The sequence below is a fragment of the Macrobrachium nipponense genome, chromosome 44 (genome assembly GCF_015104395.2).
Source record: "Macrobrachium nipponense isolate FS-2020 chromosome 44, ASM1510439v2, whole genome shotgun sequence".
NCBI classification, from domain to species: Eukaryota; Metazoa; Arthropoda; class Malacostraca; order Decapoda; family Palaemonidae; genus Macrobrachium; species Macrobrachium nipponense.
In genome coordinates, this window is record NC_087221.1 from 42861271 (window position 1) to 42875753 (window position 14483).

The following is a 14483-nucleotide window of genomic DNA, read 5'->3' on the forward strand; positions in this document are numbered from 1 at the left end:
CAAATTTCGTTTAAATTTCATTTTCATTTTCCACTTCCTCCGTTCATGAGAATTTTGGAAACTTTCAACTATTATCATTTGTCTAATTCCATCTCATCTCTTTTATAAAACAATTTTATTACCTTTTTAGTGAGTCCTCTCTTCCCGCATAAAATCACCAACGTTTCACGTACATTGTGTCTGACAATGTTGGACACAGCAAGGAAAAAAAATATGTTGCGGCAACCTTTGTTTTTGTTGATCCAGATGGATAAGCGTGATTATGCTCTGTGCACGATGCATTTGTTTATATGCGCGCAAATGCAAAGTAGAATCGTGTATAATACAAAAGGCCACGTTAACAAAAAACAAATATTTCTACATTCACAAAATGTATATATACATTACATATTATATATATATATGCAAGTGCATACTTATATGATTACTTATAACCTAAGAGAAACAAACAACACATGTAGATTTTCGTAATCCATCCTGCCTCACACACACACAACACACACACACACACACACACACACACACACACACACACAAAACTCCTGATCAAAACAAAAATATACCATAACAAAACTCCTAAGTTTCACAATGAATTATATAGAAATGTGAAAAAAACCCCACAGGATTATACTCACTGTGTTTTGATGACGAAGACGTGGTATTTGGCCTTGAAGGAGTAGCGGAATAACTGCAAAAGAGAGGAGAGAGTGAAAGATTTAAATTTATTAGTAAGCACCTGATATATAGATATGATATATATATATATATATATATATAAGGTATATATATATATATACACACACACACACACACACACACATATATAAATATATCATATATATATATATATATATATATATATATATATTATATATATATATATATATATATATATAGAGAAGGCCTTAGTTCTTTGTATAAACACACACACACACACACAAACAGAACGAGCAAAATATAAAATTATGGGAAAGGATCCAACCAGGATTTACGTAGTCAAAAGGTTATATCACAATTTAGGACACACTCCCTCCTGCTTATATTGTCTTTCATGGCTGTGTGATGGATGGTATCTGGGGTGGGTCTGAATAGAGGGTAAAATAAATTTCTGGGGGATGGGGAAAGAGGGGGGAGGAGCCACTGTTTTGGGTAGTCTGGCCCCCTTTTGAATTATCTGTTGAAACTGTTGATTTTTTTAGGGAGCTGAATTTGCTTCCTAAAGTTGAACTAATGTTTTCTTTGGATTTTTGCGACACCACGAATTATCTCAGAAGTATAAACAATCACATATATATTTATGTAAATAACTCGTTGTTTTTAGACAGGTTTTAGACAGGTCAAGGAGATTAAACTGCTCTCTCTCTCTCTCTCTCTCTCGGTTCCAACTTCTTTAATGACTGGTGTAGCTTAGTTGGCAGCGGCCTTGCCCTTCAACTGAAAGACCTGGGTTCGATCCTGATGTGTCAGAAATTGATTTCTGTTTCATGCTAGCTTGTGTGTTGATTATTTCTGTCTAATATATATGATAAATATAATATATATGTCTTTATAATATATATAAAGATATATATATTATATATATATATATATATATATATATATATATTATATATATAAAGATATATATATATATGCATATACATCATTCTCTTCCAAGCCATCATCCAAGTGTCTTTCAGATACCATTCTTGCTGCATAGGAGTAAAAAAAAACGCTCACCAATCGAAGGAGTGAAGGAATCGATGGATCGAATGGAAGAGGATGGATCCTTTTGGGAGATGTCCTTTGACATCTCCTATTGGCGACAGATTGCTTCTCGTATCTGATGCAGGTCCTTTTTTGGGGGGAGGGGAGGGGGGGGGGTGTTTGGATGGGGAGGGGAGGAGACGTCTTCATTGGTATGACAGAAAATATGCAACATAATTTGCAAAATGCTATCAATGCTATTACTGCTATTTCAGCTGCTATTATTATCAAGAGAAAATATCTGCAACACTGCCATTGCTCATAGCACCACAAAAATAAGAAATTAACGTAATTTGCATAGATATAATATTACTAAAGCTACTATGTTACTATTAAACCTTTATCCCATTATCATGACCTCTTGGATTTGAATTTACATTGCTATTTTTGACAATTCATTCACTCCAAAAAATAAAGAGGCTAAAATAAATTTCAAACTTGAATACCACTCCAAAACTGCATTAAAAAAAAACTAGATCGTTTTTCCAGTATCCTAATTAGTCACCGGACGAAAACAAAAACGCAAAGAGTCTATCATATTGTCAGTTCTCTTTTTAATACTGACTGACAACGGACTCCTCTTTCGAGGCCAACAAGCAAACGACAGATTCGACGTCGAGTTGTAGCCGTCGGGTGAAGTAGGGAAACTTCACGTACACGAGAAGTGTCGTGAATCGAACGGGGAATTATTTTTCATTATTTAAGCATTTCGTTAGCGAGGGAAGTGGGAGAAACGCTACTAGAGATGCGGAAACATAACAGAAGACGAACAAACGAAAGCACGGAGAGAATAGGAGATATCACACCACAAGATTGTGGGCGAACAGAGATGTGAGGTTAGATTCCTATAAATGGAAGGAAAAATTGATTGGTAAAATGATGGCACAAAAATACATAATTACTGAAACATTGAAGAAAAAGTGTACAGGTTTATTTTGTAAAAATTTCTTGGATACGAATATGAATGATTTACTGTAATGTATATATCTGCAGTATATATTGGGTGGTTCAGTAACTTTTGTTAGTTTTCAGCTATATTTTATAAATATAAATATATGTACATTCATATAATAATGTAAAAGGATTTTTTTTTGTAATAAAAAAAAAAGTTTCCCAGAGAAGAAGAATGATCGTAAACAAAAGTAAATACACATACATACGAGAAACCCCACACGTCAAGCAGATAATGAAGTAAGAAAACCGAAAGACGAAGAAGAAGAAGAAGAAGAAGAAGAAGAAGGAAGCCAGACAAAAAGATACCTACAAACGTATAGCGTAAATCCTCTCGCGCGATCTGTTCCCACTGATGGAAGCCAAACCATTAGGCAAAGTCGTTTCAAGTTACTAGGGTGATATTTAGTGAGAGTCAACCGACGTATCTCTTACTGTCTTTGATCTTCTAGTTAATGTGACAGTCGTAAGCAGGTTTTATATATTTGGAAGTCTTCCAATGCAATATACAAATCGGTCCTAGCTGCCATGATTTCAAATTACAAGCGACTACTATGTTTTGAATTTGATAAAGACGGAAATAAGTGGTTGGACGAGGAATAATTCTCAGGAACCTGGAATAGACCCAAAGCGGTTGTTCTGAGTTGCCGCGAGTTATAATGAAGCCTAAATAAGCATAAATAACGTTTTAAAATATTTCGAATCAAACCTTTTGACAGAGACAAGAAACAAAACAGGATCAAATACGCGTGAATTCATATGGTCCACGTAAATACCAGTTTAGTGTCTTGAACATAATTAAACGAAAGAAAAGACGAAGATGTCTGCAAAATACCACCTAAATCCCTCATCAAAATAATAGAACCTTTAAACTATGCTTGAAAGTCATGCGGTTCAACAAAGCTAACTGAATTACTGAAGTTAGAAGAGAGAGAGAGAGAGAGAGAGAGAGAGAGAGAGAGAGAGAGAGAGAGAGAGAGATCCACTCTTCTAGAAAGTGTATTCTGTTGGAGAAAAAAAAAAACAGTAGGATTTTCTTACTAACATATGTAATTCATTTCGTCAGAGGGTGGGGGGGGGCGGGGTGTGTTGAATAATTAGTGAAGAAAGGCCTCTAAAGTCTGAAGTATGAAGAGGGGGCAGAAGATAGATTGTAAAGGGGAGAGAATCTTAGTTTCACGATGGTCATATTCGCACGCAAAGAAGAAGAAGAAGAAGAAGAAGAAGAAGAAGAAGAACCAGTAATCATTTTACGGGTAGGGCATCGTACGAGAATCCCAATTTATGCCATTTCTTTCTCCATTATCGGTCATAAATCCTAATAGTAGGAACACTAATGGGACGGAGTATAATTCTATTGAGAGAAGTCTAAATCGGGCAACAGATCTTCTCTTTCTTTTATCTCTCTGTTTTATTACTTTTTGATATTCCCAAAAGTAGAGCAATATAGAATAAAGATAAATATTACTTATAAGATTTATCAAGTCCAGGTAGTTAGGTCTTAGAGTACGACTAAGTATGCCTATCTGGAACGTTTTTTCGATGGGCATGGATGACTTAGCCCATTCCAGGAACTTCCATGAGCTTCAACTAAAGGCACGCCTATCTGGAACGATTTTCGACAGGTGTGAGTGTAAACCCACTCCAGGAATCTCCAGGAACTTCAACTAAAGGCACGCCTATCTCGAACGTTTTTCGACAGGCGTGAGTGTAAACCCACTCCAGGAATCTCCAGGAACTTCAACTAAAGGCACGCCTATCTCGAACGTTTTTCGACAGGCGTGAGTGTAAACCCATTCCAGGAATCTCCAGGAACTTCAACAAAAGGCACGAATATCTGGAACGTTTTTCGATGGTCATGAAAGACTGCGTAAACCTATTCCATGGATTTGAAGCTTGCCTGTTTGGAACGTTTTGCGAAAGACATGAACGTCTAAACCCATTCCAGGAACTGGTACTGGAGGCATGCACTATCTGGAACATCCATTCCAGGGATTTCTTTCGAAATGACTTTGAACATCTTCGACTCGAACAAAACAATCGAAGACATTTCAGAAACTCCAAAAACCTTCCAGAATCTCATAAAAACGATGGACTCCCTGAAAACTCGACGCACCAGGAATGCTATTTGATAGGCCTACTGTGGAGCACGCGAGAATCTCAACTGATAGGCCTATTGTGGAAAAGCTTCAGAATACTTGCTGATAGGCCTATACTGTGGAAGGCTTTGGAATTGGTGTTGATAGGCCTAAGCATTCCTGAGAATGGCTGGCAATCGTTCGCTTCTCAAGGGTCAAAATTGAATATCTGCAGTGAGGAGTCTTTTCTCTGTACTCGAAGTTCATCAACTGTTAGCATCTTACACCTGGCTCTGCCCTTTGTGAGATGGGATGGGCGGGGGTGGTTGGGGGGGGGGGGGGGGTGTTACTTTATTGTGTTTAGGTCTCATTACAGGCCAGTATCACGTTTCGTGTGCCTGCTCCGCCAGATACACTATCAGGTTCACTGTTGGTTTCCATTGTCCTCAGATGGTGGAGTTTCTGAGGCTTCTATTTGTGTACGTACACACGTACATACATACATGTATGCATTAACTGCATACAACCACGTAGAGCTTACATAAACGTAGTCTCTACGCTGGTACATTCTTACAAAAAGAAACAGCTCACCTTAACCACACAAAAAACCACACAGACAACACAGACGTACAAGCTCACCAACGACTCCTCGATCGCCAGAATTTATGAGGACAGGATCTTGCGAGGAGAAAATCCGACGTGAAAGACTGGTCGGATAAAAGGGAACAACTATTATTGTACCCATTAGGACCGGGAGGGAGAAGGGAAGAACAGAAAGAAAACAAATTAGACAGTGGAATCACTAGGGCCAAGAACTACGATGGGCGGACATTAGGAGGTTCGAAGCTCCCTTTCTCTGTACCGCAACAGGAACGCTTCCAAATCTCTGACGCGGATTTTCGCAAATGACCCAATAGTTTGCGACGCAAGATGATTTCGAACGGATCCATTGATTTACGAGACTCAAAGGTCTAAGAACTATTAGTATTTGTTCGTAAGTCGGAGGCCGACGGCATGGCAACCCATTTCCCTTCATGTAGACCATGTTAGATAAAAGACACTGGATGTCGATAACAATACCTATTGTTATGCCAGTTATATAGATTAAAAAATTAATAAATGAATAAGAAGACACATGTATAATACATAGTATATATGTATATATGTTATATATATATATATATATATATATATTATATATATATATATATATATATCAATATATATATATATATATATATATATATATATATATATATATATATATATATATATATAAGTGTTCTAGGAGGAAGTACATCTCAGGTGGTCCTTAAAATACATTTATTGCAACGTTTCAAAACACAATGGTTTCATTTTCAAGCTGTAAAGACATAAAACAATAAAATTAACATTAAAAGCGCTAAATTACAAATACAAGACAATACATTATAAACGACAAGATAAAAAAAAAATAAAAAACTAGTTGTAGCAGAACCAACCATCAAGAGAGAAAGGAAGGACAGAAGTCAGTAGGAACAAACCAGAAATGACAAAAGGCAACAGCTTACGTAAGGTAAAGAGTTGTCGAGCAAGACTGCGTGTTTAATTGAGGAACAAGCTGTTTAATAAACAAGGACTCCAGAATTGTCAGTAATTTGCCATTCGGTGCCCGTCCCAATATTTCAAAATCTTTGTATTGTATATTCTGTATGCATTTATTGGCGTGTTGTCTGATGTTAGAAAATTCAGGATTAGCAAGTTTGTTACCAGTTCTATAGCTAACGCCCTTATGGCAATCAATTCTGACCCTCAGTAACCTCTGTGTGGATCCCACGTAGTCCCAGATTACATCTAGGGCAATTAAACTTGTACACAACACACGAGGTCATCAAAGAGTCAAGTTTATCCTTGAATTTAAACAAACTATCTAAACTGAGTGGGTTTGTTGGTATAGCTGGTATATAATCAAATATGAGTTTTCTTAGTGCATCGTAGAAATTTTTTTCATGGATTAAAAGTACTTTTGCATAAAATGGAAGCTTAGGCACAGTAGGTGAGGAGACTTTTGGAATAAAAACGTTATTAAGAAGTTTAAAAACATACCTGTGAAAAAGTGTAGTGGGAAAATAATTGTTAGTAAAATATTGACGTAAAAAGTTTATTTATTCGTGAAAAAATACCCAACTAGATGTCAGTGAGAAGACACGATGAAGTAATGTGGATAAAGAGTTTAATTTAAAACCATAAAAACAGTGACTATAAAAATTTTAACCTAGTCCTGTAAAAGTTCTCCTCCTGTAAACTGAAGTGTAAAAATAATCATATTGTCGTAAGACTAAAACATCTAAGAATGGTACTTTATTATCACTTACGCACTCCATAGTAAATTTTATATTTGGGTGTGCCCTATTAATAAAATCAAGAAACCTTTCAGCGTCACACTTGGATTTATACTTTGATTATATACCAACTATTAGATTTAATATCATTCCAACAAACCCACTCAGTTTAGGTAGTTTATTTAAATTCAAGGATAAACTTTACCCTTTGATGACCTCGTGTGTTGTGTACAAATTTAATTGCCCTAGATGTAATCTGGGGACCTACGTGGGATCCACACAGAGGTTACTGAGGGTCAGAACTGATTGCCATAAGGGCGTTAGCTATAGAACTGGTAACAAACTTGCTAATCCTGAATTTTTTAACATCAATGCAAACAGAATATACAATACAAAGATTTTGAAATATTGGGACGGACACCGAATGGCAAACTACTGACAATTTTGGAGTCCTTGTTTATTAAACAGTTTGTTCCTCAATTGAACACGCAGTCTTCCTCAACAACTCTTTACCTTACGTAAGCTGTTGCCTTTTGTCATATATGGTTTGTTCCTACTGACTTCAGTCCTTCCTTTCTCTATTGATGGTTGGTTCTGCTACAACTAGTTTTTTATTTTTTTATTTTTTTATCTTGTCGTTTATAATGTATTGTCTTATATTTGTAATTTAGCGCTTTTAAAGTTAATTTAATTGTTTTATGTCTTTACAGTTTGAAAATGAAACCATTGTGTTTTGAAACGTTGCAATAAATGTATTTTAAGGACCACCTGGGATGTACTTCCTCCTACAACACTTCTATTTTTCGAGTTACTAGTAACCGCCATATATTAGAACGTTATATATATATATCTATTATATATAAATATATATATATATATATATATAATATTATATATAATATATCCGTGATACATATACATATATCGAGCTACAATGTCCTTTAATATCTAATTCGCTCTGCCTCGGAATTAATATATTTTCATATATGCTTAACCGAAGGGGAATTTTTTCTCGATAATAGACTTGCCTGGACCAGGGAGCGAGAGGCGGTGGTGTAGTAGGTAAAAGCTTCACTGACGTTCCTGGATTTGAAAGGATCCATGGGTTCACTCCCTGGTCCAGGCAAGTCTATTATCGAGAAAAAATTCCCTTCGGTTAAGCATATATGAAAATATATTAATTCCGAGGTAGAGCGAATTAGATATTAACGGACATTGTAGCTCGATATATATATATGTATATGTATATGTATATATATATATATATATATATATATATATATATATATATATATAGAGAGAGAGAGGAGAGAGAGAGAGAGAGAGAGTGAGTGCGAGCTAGCAGGAAAGCTATGAATCGATAGACGTTTACGCTTCTAAATAAAAAAAACACAGCCAATAAAAAACAAAAAAAAACAAAAAAAAGTTCCTGGACAACAGACCTGGGTCGAAGAATTCACTTTGTTATGATCGTTTCGATCATAACCTTCACGCCTAAAGAGAATATTGAAGAGGGGGAAGGTGGAGGGGGGTGAGGGGGGAGGGCGGGAAAAAATACCCACGATTCAATAGAATTGTCTCTCTGGACATAAACAAGGTCAAAGCAGAAGCCGCGACTAAAAAAAAGTAATAAATTAATAATAATAAAAAGAAAAAAAAAATGTGATGACAAAAACGAGTAATACAAACCCACTGTGTATGTGATCGTATATACGTACGTATGTACGTTTCTAGGAGCGTAGGTGATTATCCGTTACACAGGGCGTTTGTGGGTTGTGGGGATGGGAAGAGCGTGAAGAGGGGGTGTGGGGGGTGATGACCCCAGAATTACTCCAGTGGCTGGGTGGTGGTGGTGGGGGTTAGGGTTAATTCCGTGAAAAACGACTGACTGGTAAAGTCAGATTTAGTACAAAAGAAAGGCCCAATTGGTGTAATTACAAACGGATTAAAGCTACTGGCGATTCGAGGGTATATAAGGCTTGCACTTTGTCACGTGCATGCATGAGAGAGAGAGAGAGAGAGAGAGAGAGAGAGAGAGAGAGAGATTTATCTATCATTGCTCATTTGTCGTCTACTTGCTTATTTTGCTGTATATCATCATTATAGTTGCTGTTTACATGTATATCACAGAGAGAGAGAGAGAGGAGAGAGAGAGAGAGAGAGAGAGAGAGCACAAGCGGGTCGCTACCACCCGCCCCGATCATTTACCCCATACTCGTTTTTTTTTTTTTTTTTTTTTACACCGCACGAAATTTAAACCGCCAGATTCTAGCACCAAACCGCACCAGTTACTGAAACCCGCGAAACCAAAATAGGCATTTAGAAACGACCATCGGAATATGGCCCCTGATCCCCTCCGTTGCCATAATAAGGCGACGCCAGAAATCTCATTTGGGATTCAACGGCTCCGGCCCAAACATGACTCGAATCTCCCTGATAGCCATTTCCGGGAGTCAATAGAAAGGGGCTTTGCGCAATCATTAGATATTTTCGTTATTAAATCTTTTATGGGTTCTGGGATCAAGGCTCATTGCTGATTAGAACTGACTCTGGGTGGTTAGTTCAATACAATTTTTTCTTTATCAATTTAGTAATTTTCTTTTCTTTTTTTTCAATAAGCTAAATCTCTTCTTTCTGTATTTTCCCTTTACCACCTCTTACTTCTTCATAGTGAACCCCATTAAATTCTTTGGAAGGTAGAATTTCAAGTCAATGGCCCCTGTGGTGGGTTCGTTCCATATAAACAGGGTCGCCTTCAGAATAATAACAATAATTAAAAAATCCTCATAGTAGCACGAGTCTTCAAATGGAAAAACAAATCCACAGATATGTAAATGTACGTATATTCAAATTTAAAACTCCAAGGACAGCTTTCTGGAATCTGTTCTATCCTTGGAATTTTAAATTTAAATATATGTACTTTATTTATATCTGTGGATTTGTTTCTCCAATTAATAATAATAATAATAATAATAATAATAATAATAATAATAATAATAATAATAAAAATAGCGAATCTTTAATTAGGGTTTTACTCTTCACAAGAGTCAACAGTAACCTTGACCCCTATATAAATAAACTCTATGTATAACTGAATCACGAAAATATGGAACGTGATGAATTTATAGCAAGGCCTTTTGACTTCTTGTCCTTTTCCTTAACAGAAGTACATTGTTTCTTTTTCCTTCGTGGATTATGTCTTTATACATATATATATATATATATATATATATATATATATATATATATATATATATATGGGTGGTTATGTGTGGTTAGGTAACATTCTAGCTACTTATGCGCCCAAACTCTTGAGGATTTATAGCATTTTATATCTCCGAAGTACTGCACTTTCAGACCATTTACTCTGCAGTCATAACTCCTGAATAAACAATACGCAAATGACTTCACAGTTGGTTTTCTCAGTCTTCCTGAAACAGCGGATTCTCAAACCGTTTATTTTACGTCAAAAAAGTATATGTACACAACTTCTTGGGAATAGATTCAAAAGGCAGATTAACAACACTGTCAACTTCGTACGTAAACAGTGCCTGTTCTCTCATGGATAAGAAAAAAAATGTTATGAGTTATGTGGAAACTTCTGACTTAGTGAGGAAACTGGTGATTCGAGACATTCACGGTTGATGCTTTAATTTGTCAGCGAAAAAAAAGGTCGGGAAAAAAACACTCATAATTCACTATATATTTATACCACAAATTTCTCTCATAATATGCTAACTTTAAAAAGCAAATTTCTCTCATAAACTAGTAAATGTAAACCCGCGAATTTCCCTCATAATTTATTATATCTAAACCACAAATTTCTCTCATAATCTGGCAATTTTAAACAGCAAATTACTCTAATAATTAACTCAATTCAAACCGCAAAATTTCTTTCAGAATTTCCTAAATTTAAAGAGCGAATTTACCTCATAATTTACTAAATTTAAAGCGAGAATTTACCTCATAATTTACTAAATTTAAACGGTAAATTTCTCTTATAATTTACTACAATTGATAAATGATTTTTTAAAAAGAAACTGCTGGATAAACAAGCATCACCTTTCGCCAATAGGATACGAGAGCAAAATAGGATACCAGAGACCCTTCAGTTTGAAGAATCCTTCTCATTCCAGTACCAGCTCATCCTAACCATTCCTCTCTCTCTCTCTCTCTCTCTCTCTCTCTCTCTCTCTCTCTCTCTCTCGAATGGCTGGGTAACCATATGGGCGAGGTTCTGCACATATAGCAAGAAGTTATGGAAGACTGATTGGAATAGGTAGAAAATATTGCAATGGGAATATGAATGGGTGGGGACAGCAACGTGAATGGGTGGATATGTGAAGGGAAGGGGGGCAGGAAGTGGTATTTAGGAAGGGGAGTGGCCTCCAGAGGTGGAGTTGTTGATTAAAAGGAGTCTGAATGAGTTTGAAGATAGATGCACTGGTATAGATGGGGATAGGACCTTTCAATGGAGGCGAAAGGTGGGTGAGTATTAATGCCTAAATGGATGAGTATGAGTGAAGACAGCCTTAAGAATGAGTCAATCCGGACCTGAACGGAGGAGTAATGACAGCAAACGAGAATAAACAGAAGTGAGAGGTACCTCTCACTTTCGAGGAATCGCCTGCTTTGTGTCAATGTTTGCTCAAGATAGCATCTGGCGACTGATGATGGCTGCCTGAAGTAGGTGCCTCAGATTTCACCAAATTCTCTCTCTCTCTCTCTCTCTCTCTCTCTCTCGTTTTACCTCTCGTTCTTCGCTCCTGTAACCTTGTCTCTGTTTAGCTTAGATCTCTTTATAATCGCGGGTATTGAGAAGGATTGCTGATCAATTACAGGAAGAGAAGATGACAGGTGAATATTATCTTTTATGAGTAAGCAGTTGCTTATCCTAATCTGTTCCTTGTTAAGGGAATTCTCTGTGTTCCTCAAAGTTATATCGAATCATGGGTGTAAAGGCAGGTTAAAAATCTCTCTCTCTCTCTCTCTCTCTCTCTCTCTCTATTGGAGGGAAGATACAAATGTAATTTTCGATTCTAAAACAGACTTGGAGAGAAAACTATCAAAATATAATTAAACAGCTTGAGTAAAGAACAGACTTGAGGAGAAAAATGAATCACCAGATAATTAATAGACTTCAGGGGAAGCAAACTACAAAAAGATGATCACAAGATTATTTAACACAATAAAAAAAAAAACTGCTAACATTTCATAACATCCTACTCTCCTAGCTATCACGTAACAGACACACCATCGCTTCTGAACAGCGACAATTTCCAACCATTTCCTTTACATCCTCAAGCTTCACGCCAATTTGAAAGTTAAGATTGATACGACACTGATTGAGAACGATCAGAGACAAAACTCCCTCGCTATTCCTGTGTCCAAAATTACTTACTGACTGGCTGAGTTGGGAGGAGAGCTGTGGTGTTAGGAACACTCGATTTGTCACGAAAAACAGTCCCGAATAGACTTTAGTTATCGCACGAGAAAATTCAGTCACTGGAGCATCGTCAACATCGTGGATTATATTGTTTCTTTATTTCGTAAGGATTTGAACTGCATTTGAATTGAGGAAGTTCGTATGAACCACTGTCAACTGATCATATCCATGTGATACACGTTCTCTTTTTCTACGGGAATTCAAAGCAATATCATGGGATGTTTCAGATTTTTATAGATGGGACACTAGCATACATAAATACACACACACACACACACACACACACACACACATATATATATTATATATATATATATATTTATATATATATATATATATATTAGATTAATCTTTGATCCAAAAGACAATAATTCGAAATGTTAGTCTAAGTAAAATTGGAAAAATTGAAAATAGCAATTCCGTCTTTTTTTTTTGCCAGAAAATTTTTTATATATGTAAAAAACACTGAACAAATTATTCTTGGGAACTTCTTCACTAACGACTGAGTTATGTTGGAAGTAGCAAGAAGCATTTGAACAATTCATGATGATGTTAATTGTCAGGTTAAATGATTAAAAGTTCGAGCACTATTCGGTCCCTGAACAAAAAGCAGTTGTCAATAATTAAATTCCCTCGAATTGAAATTCATTCTTAAACTTAGAACCCGAAATCACGACATCAATACTTTCTGGCAACCTCTGGCATCATGCAGACGGACGTGAACGTCAAGCAGTCGATAATATTCTACACAGTTGTTGCAAAACGGAAATCACGCGCTTTCGTTGAAGCGTCACGCGAGACGGAACATGGTGGAGAGGGTATTCGACCGTCTAAACACTAGCCAGATGGCGCTCGATTCGTTGCCAAGTTGCTAAAAGAAGCAGAGAAGCTAAAAGAAGACGTACTTGTGTGTCGCTGCCATTATCGGCCGATGTGATGATTCTGGCTCACTTCGTGTTTATGTGAGATTTGTGCAAATGCTTCGACTGACGAATTAGCAATAAACTTCCGCATTATTTTTTTTCCTGCAGTAATCGTTCGGTTGAAGTTAATGTGTATTGCCAAAAGTGGCTCTCTCTCTCTCTCTCCTCTCTCCTCTCGTCTCTCTCTCTCTATCTCTCTCCTCTCTCTCTCTCTCTCTCTCTCTCTCTCTCTGTCAATCTAAGGAAACAAGTGTTATACACATTGCAGCTTTTTATTATACTTCTTGTTCCTTACGGTCTCTAACGTAAGAATTATTTTCATAATAATAATAATAATAATAATAATAATAATAATAATAATAATAATAATAATAATAATAATAATATTATTATTATTATTATTATTATAAATACTCATATTTAGCATGAGTTTTAAAAAGGAGAAACATCCAATTATGGATGGGTACAATATATATAAAAAAATTTATTTTTAATATATTTTTACCATAACTGTGGTTCATCTGTTTCTCCAATAATAATAATAATAATAATAATAATAATAATAATAATAATAATAATAATAATAATAATAATAATAATAATAATAACTAAAACAAAACCAAAACCTCAAAAAAAAGTGAGAAAAACTTAAATGTCCAAAAATGTGAAAACTTGGAAAGAGGTTTCAAAGACGACATAATCACGAATTCCCTTTAACGTCCGAAGCCAATATTTATCAACCGTCTTCAAACACGGGGTGTAGGGGCGGGGGTTGGATGAAAAGCAACAAAACAACTATGGAGAGCTAAAATGGAAGCTAGGCAAAGGGGAGAATCTTTGTTTCTGGGCTTTCACAAACACACTTCTCCAAAAGGAAGGGACCAGATCTCTCTCTCTCTCTCTCTCTCTCTCGCTTTTACAAAGTCGCGTCTTCAAAGGGGGAAAAGTGCGTTTCTCTTCTTCTTCTTTAGCAGTTTCTTAAAAGGCAGGATCCTTGGGGGTAGGGGCGGGGAGGAAG

General features: G+C 36.1%; 1 protein-coding gene across 1 annotated transcript in view; it reads right to left on the minus strand.

Annotated features, from left to right (window-relative positions):
* LOC135204249 (dipeptidyl peptidase 4-like) overlaps window positions 1-14483 on the minus strand; it is a gene marked incomplete in the record, with an annotated part of 468438 nt that overhangs the window by 40754 nt on the left and 413201 nt on the right. The window contains 1 exon segment of the mRNA XM_064234365.1: window positions 636-688. Within this exon segment, the coding sequence (XP_064090435.1) occupies window positions 636-688 (53 nt within the window).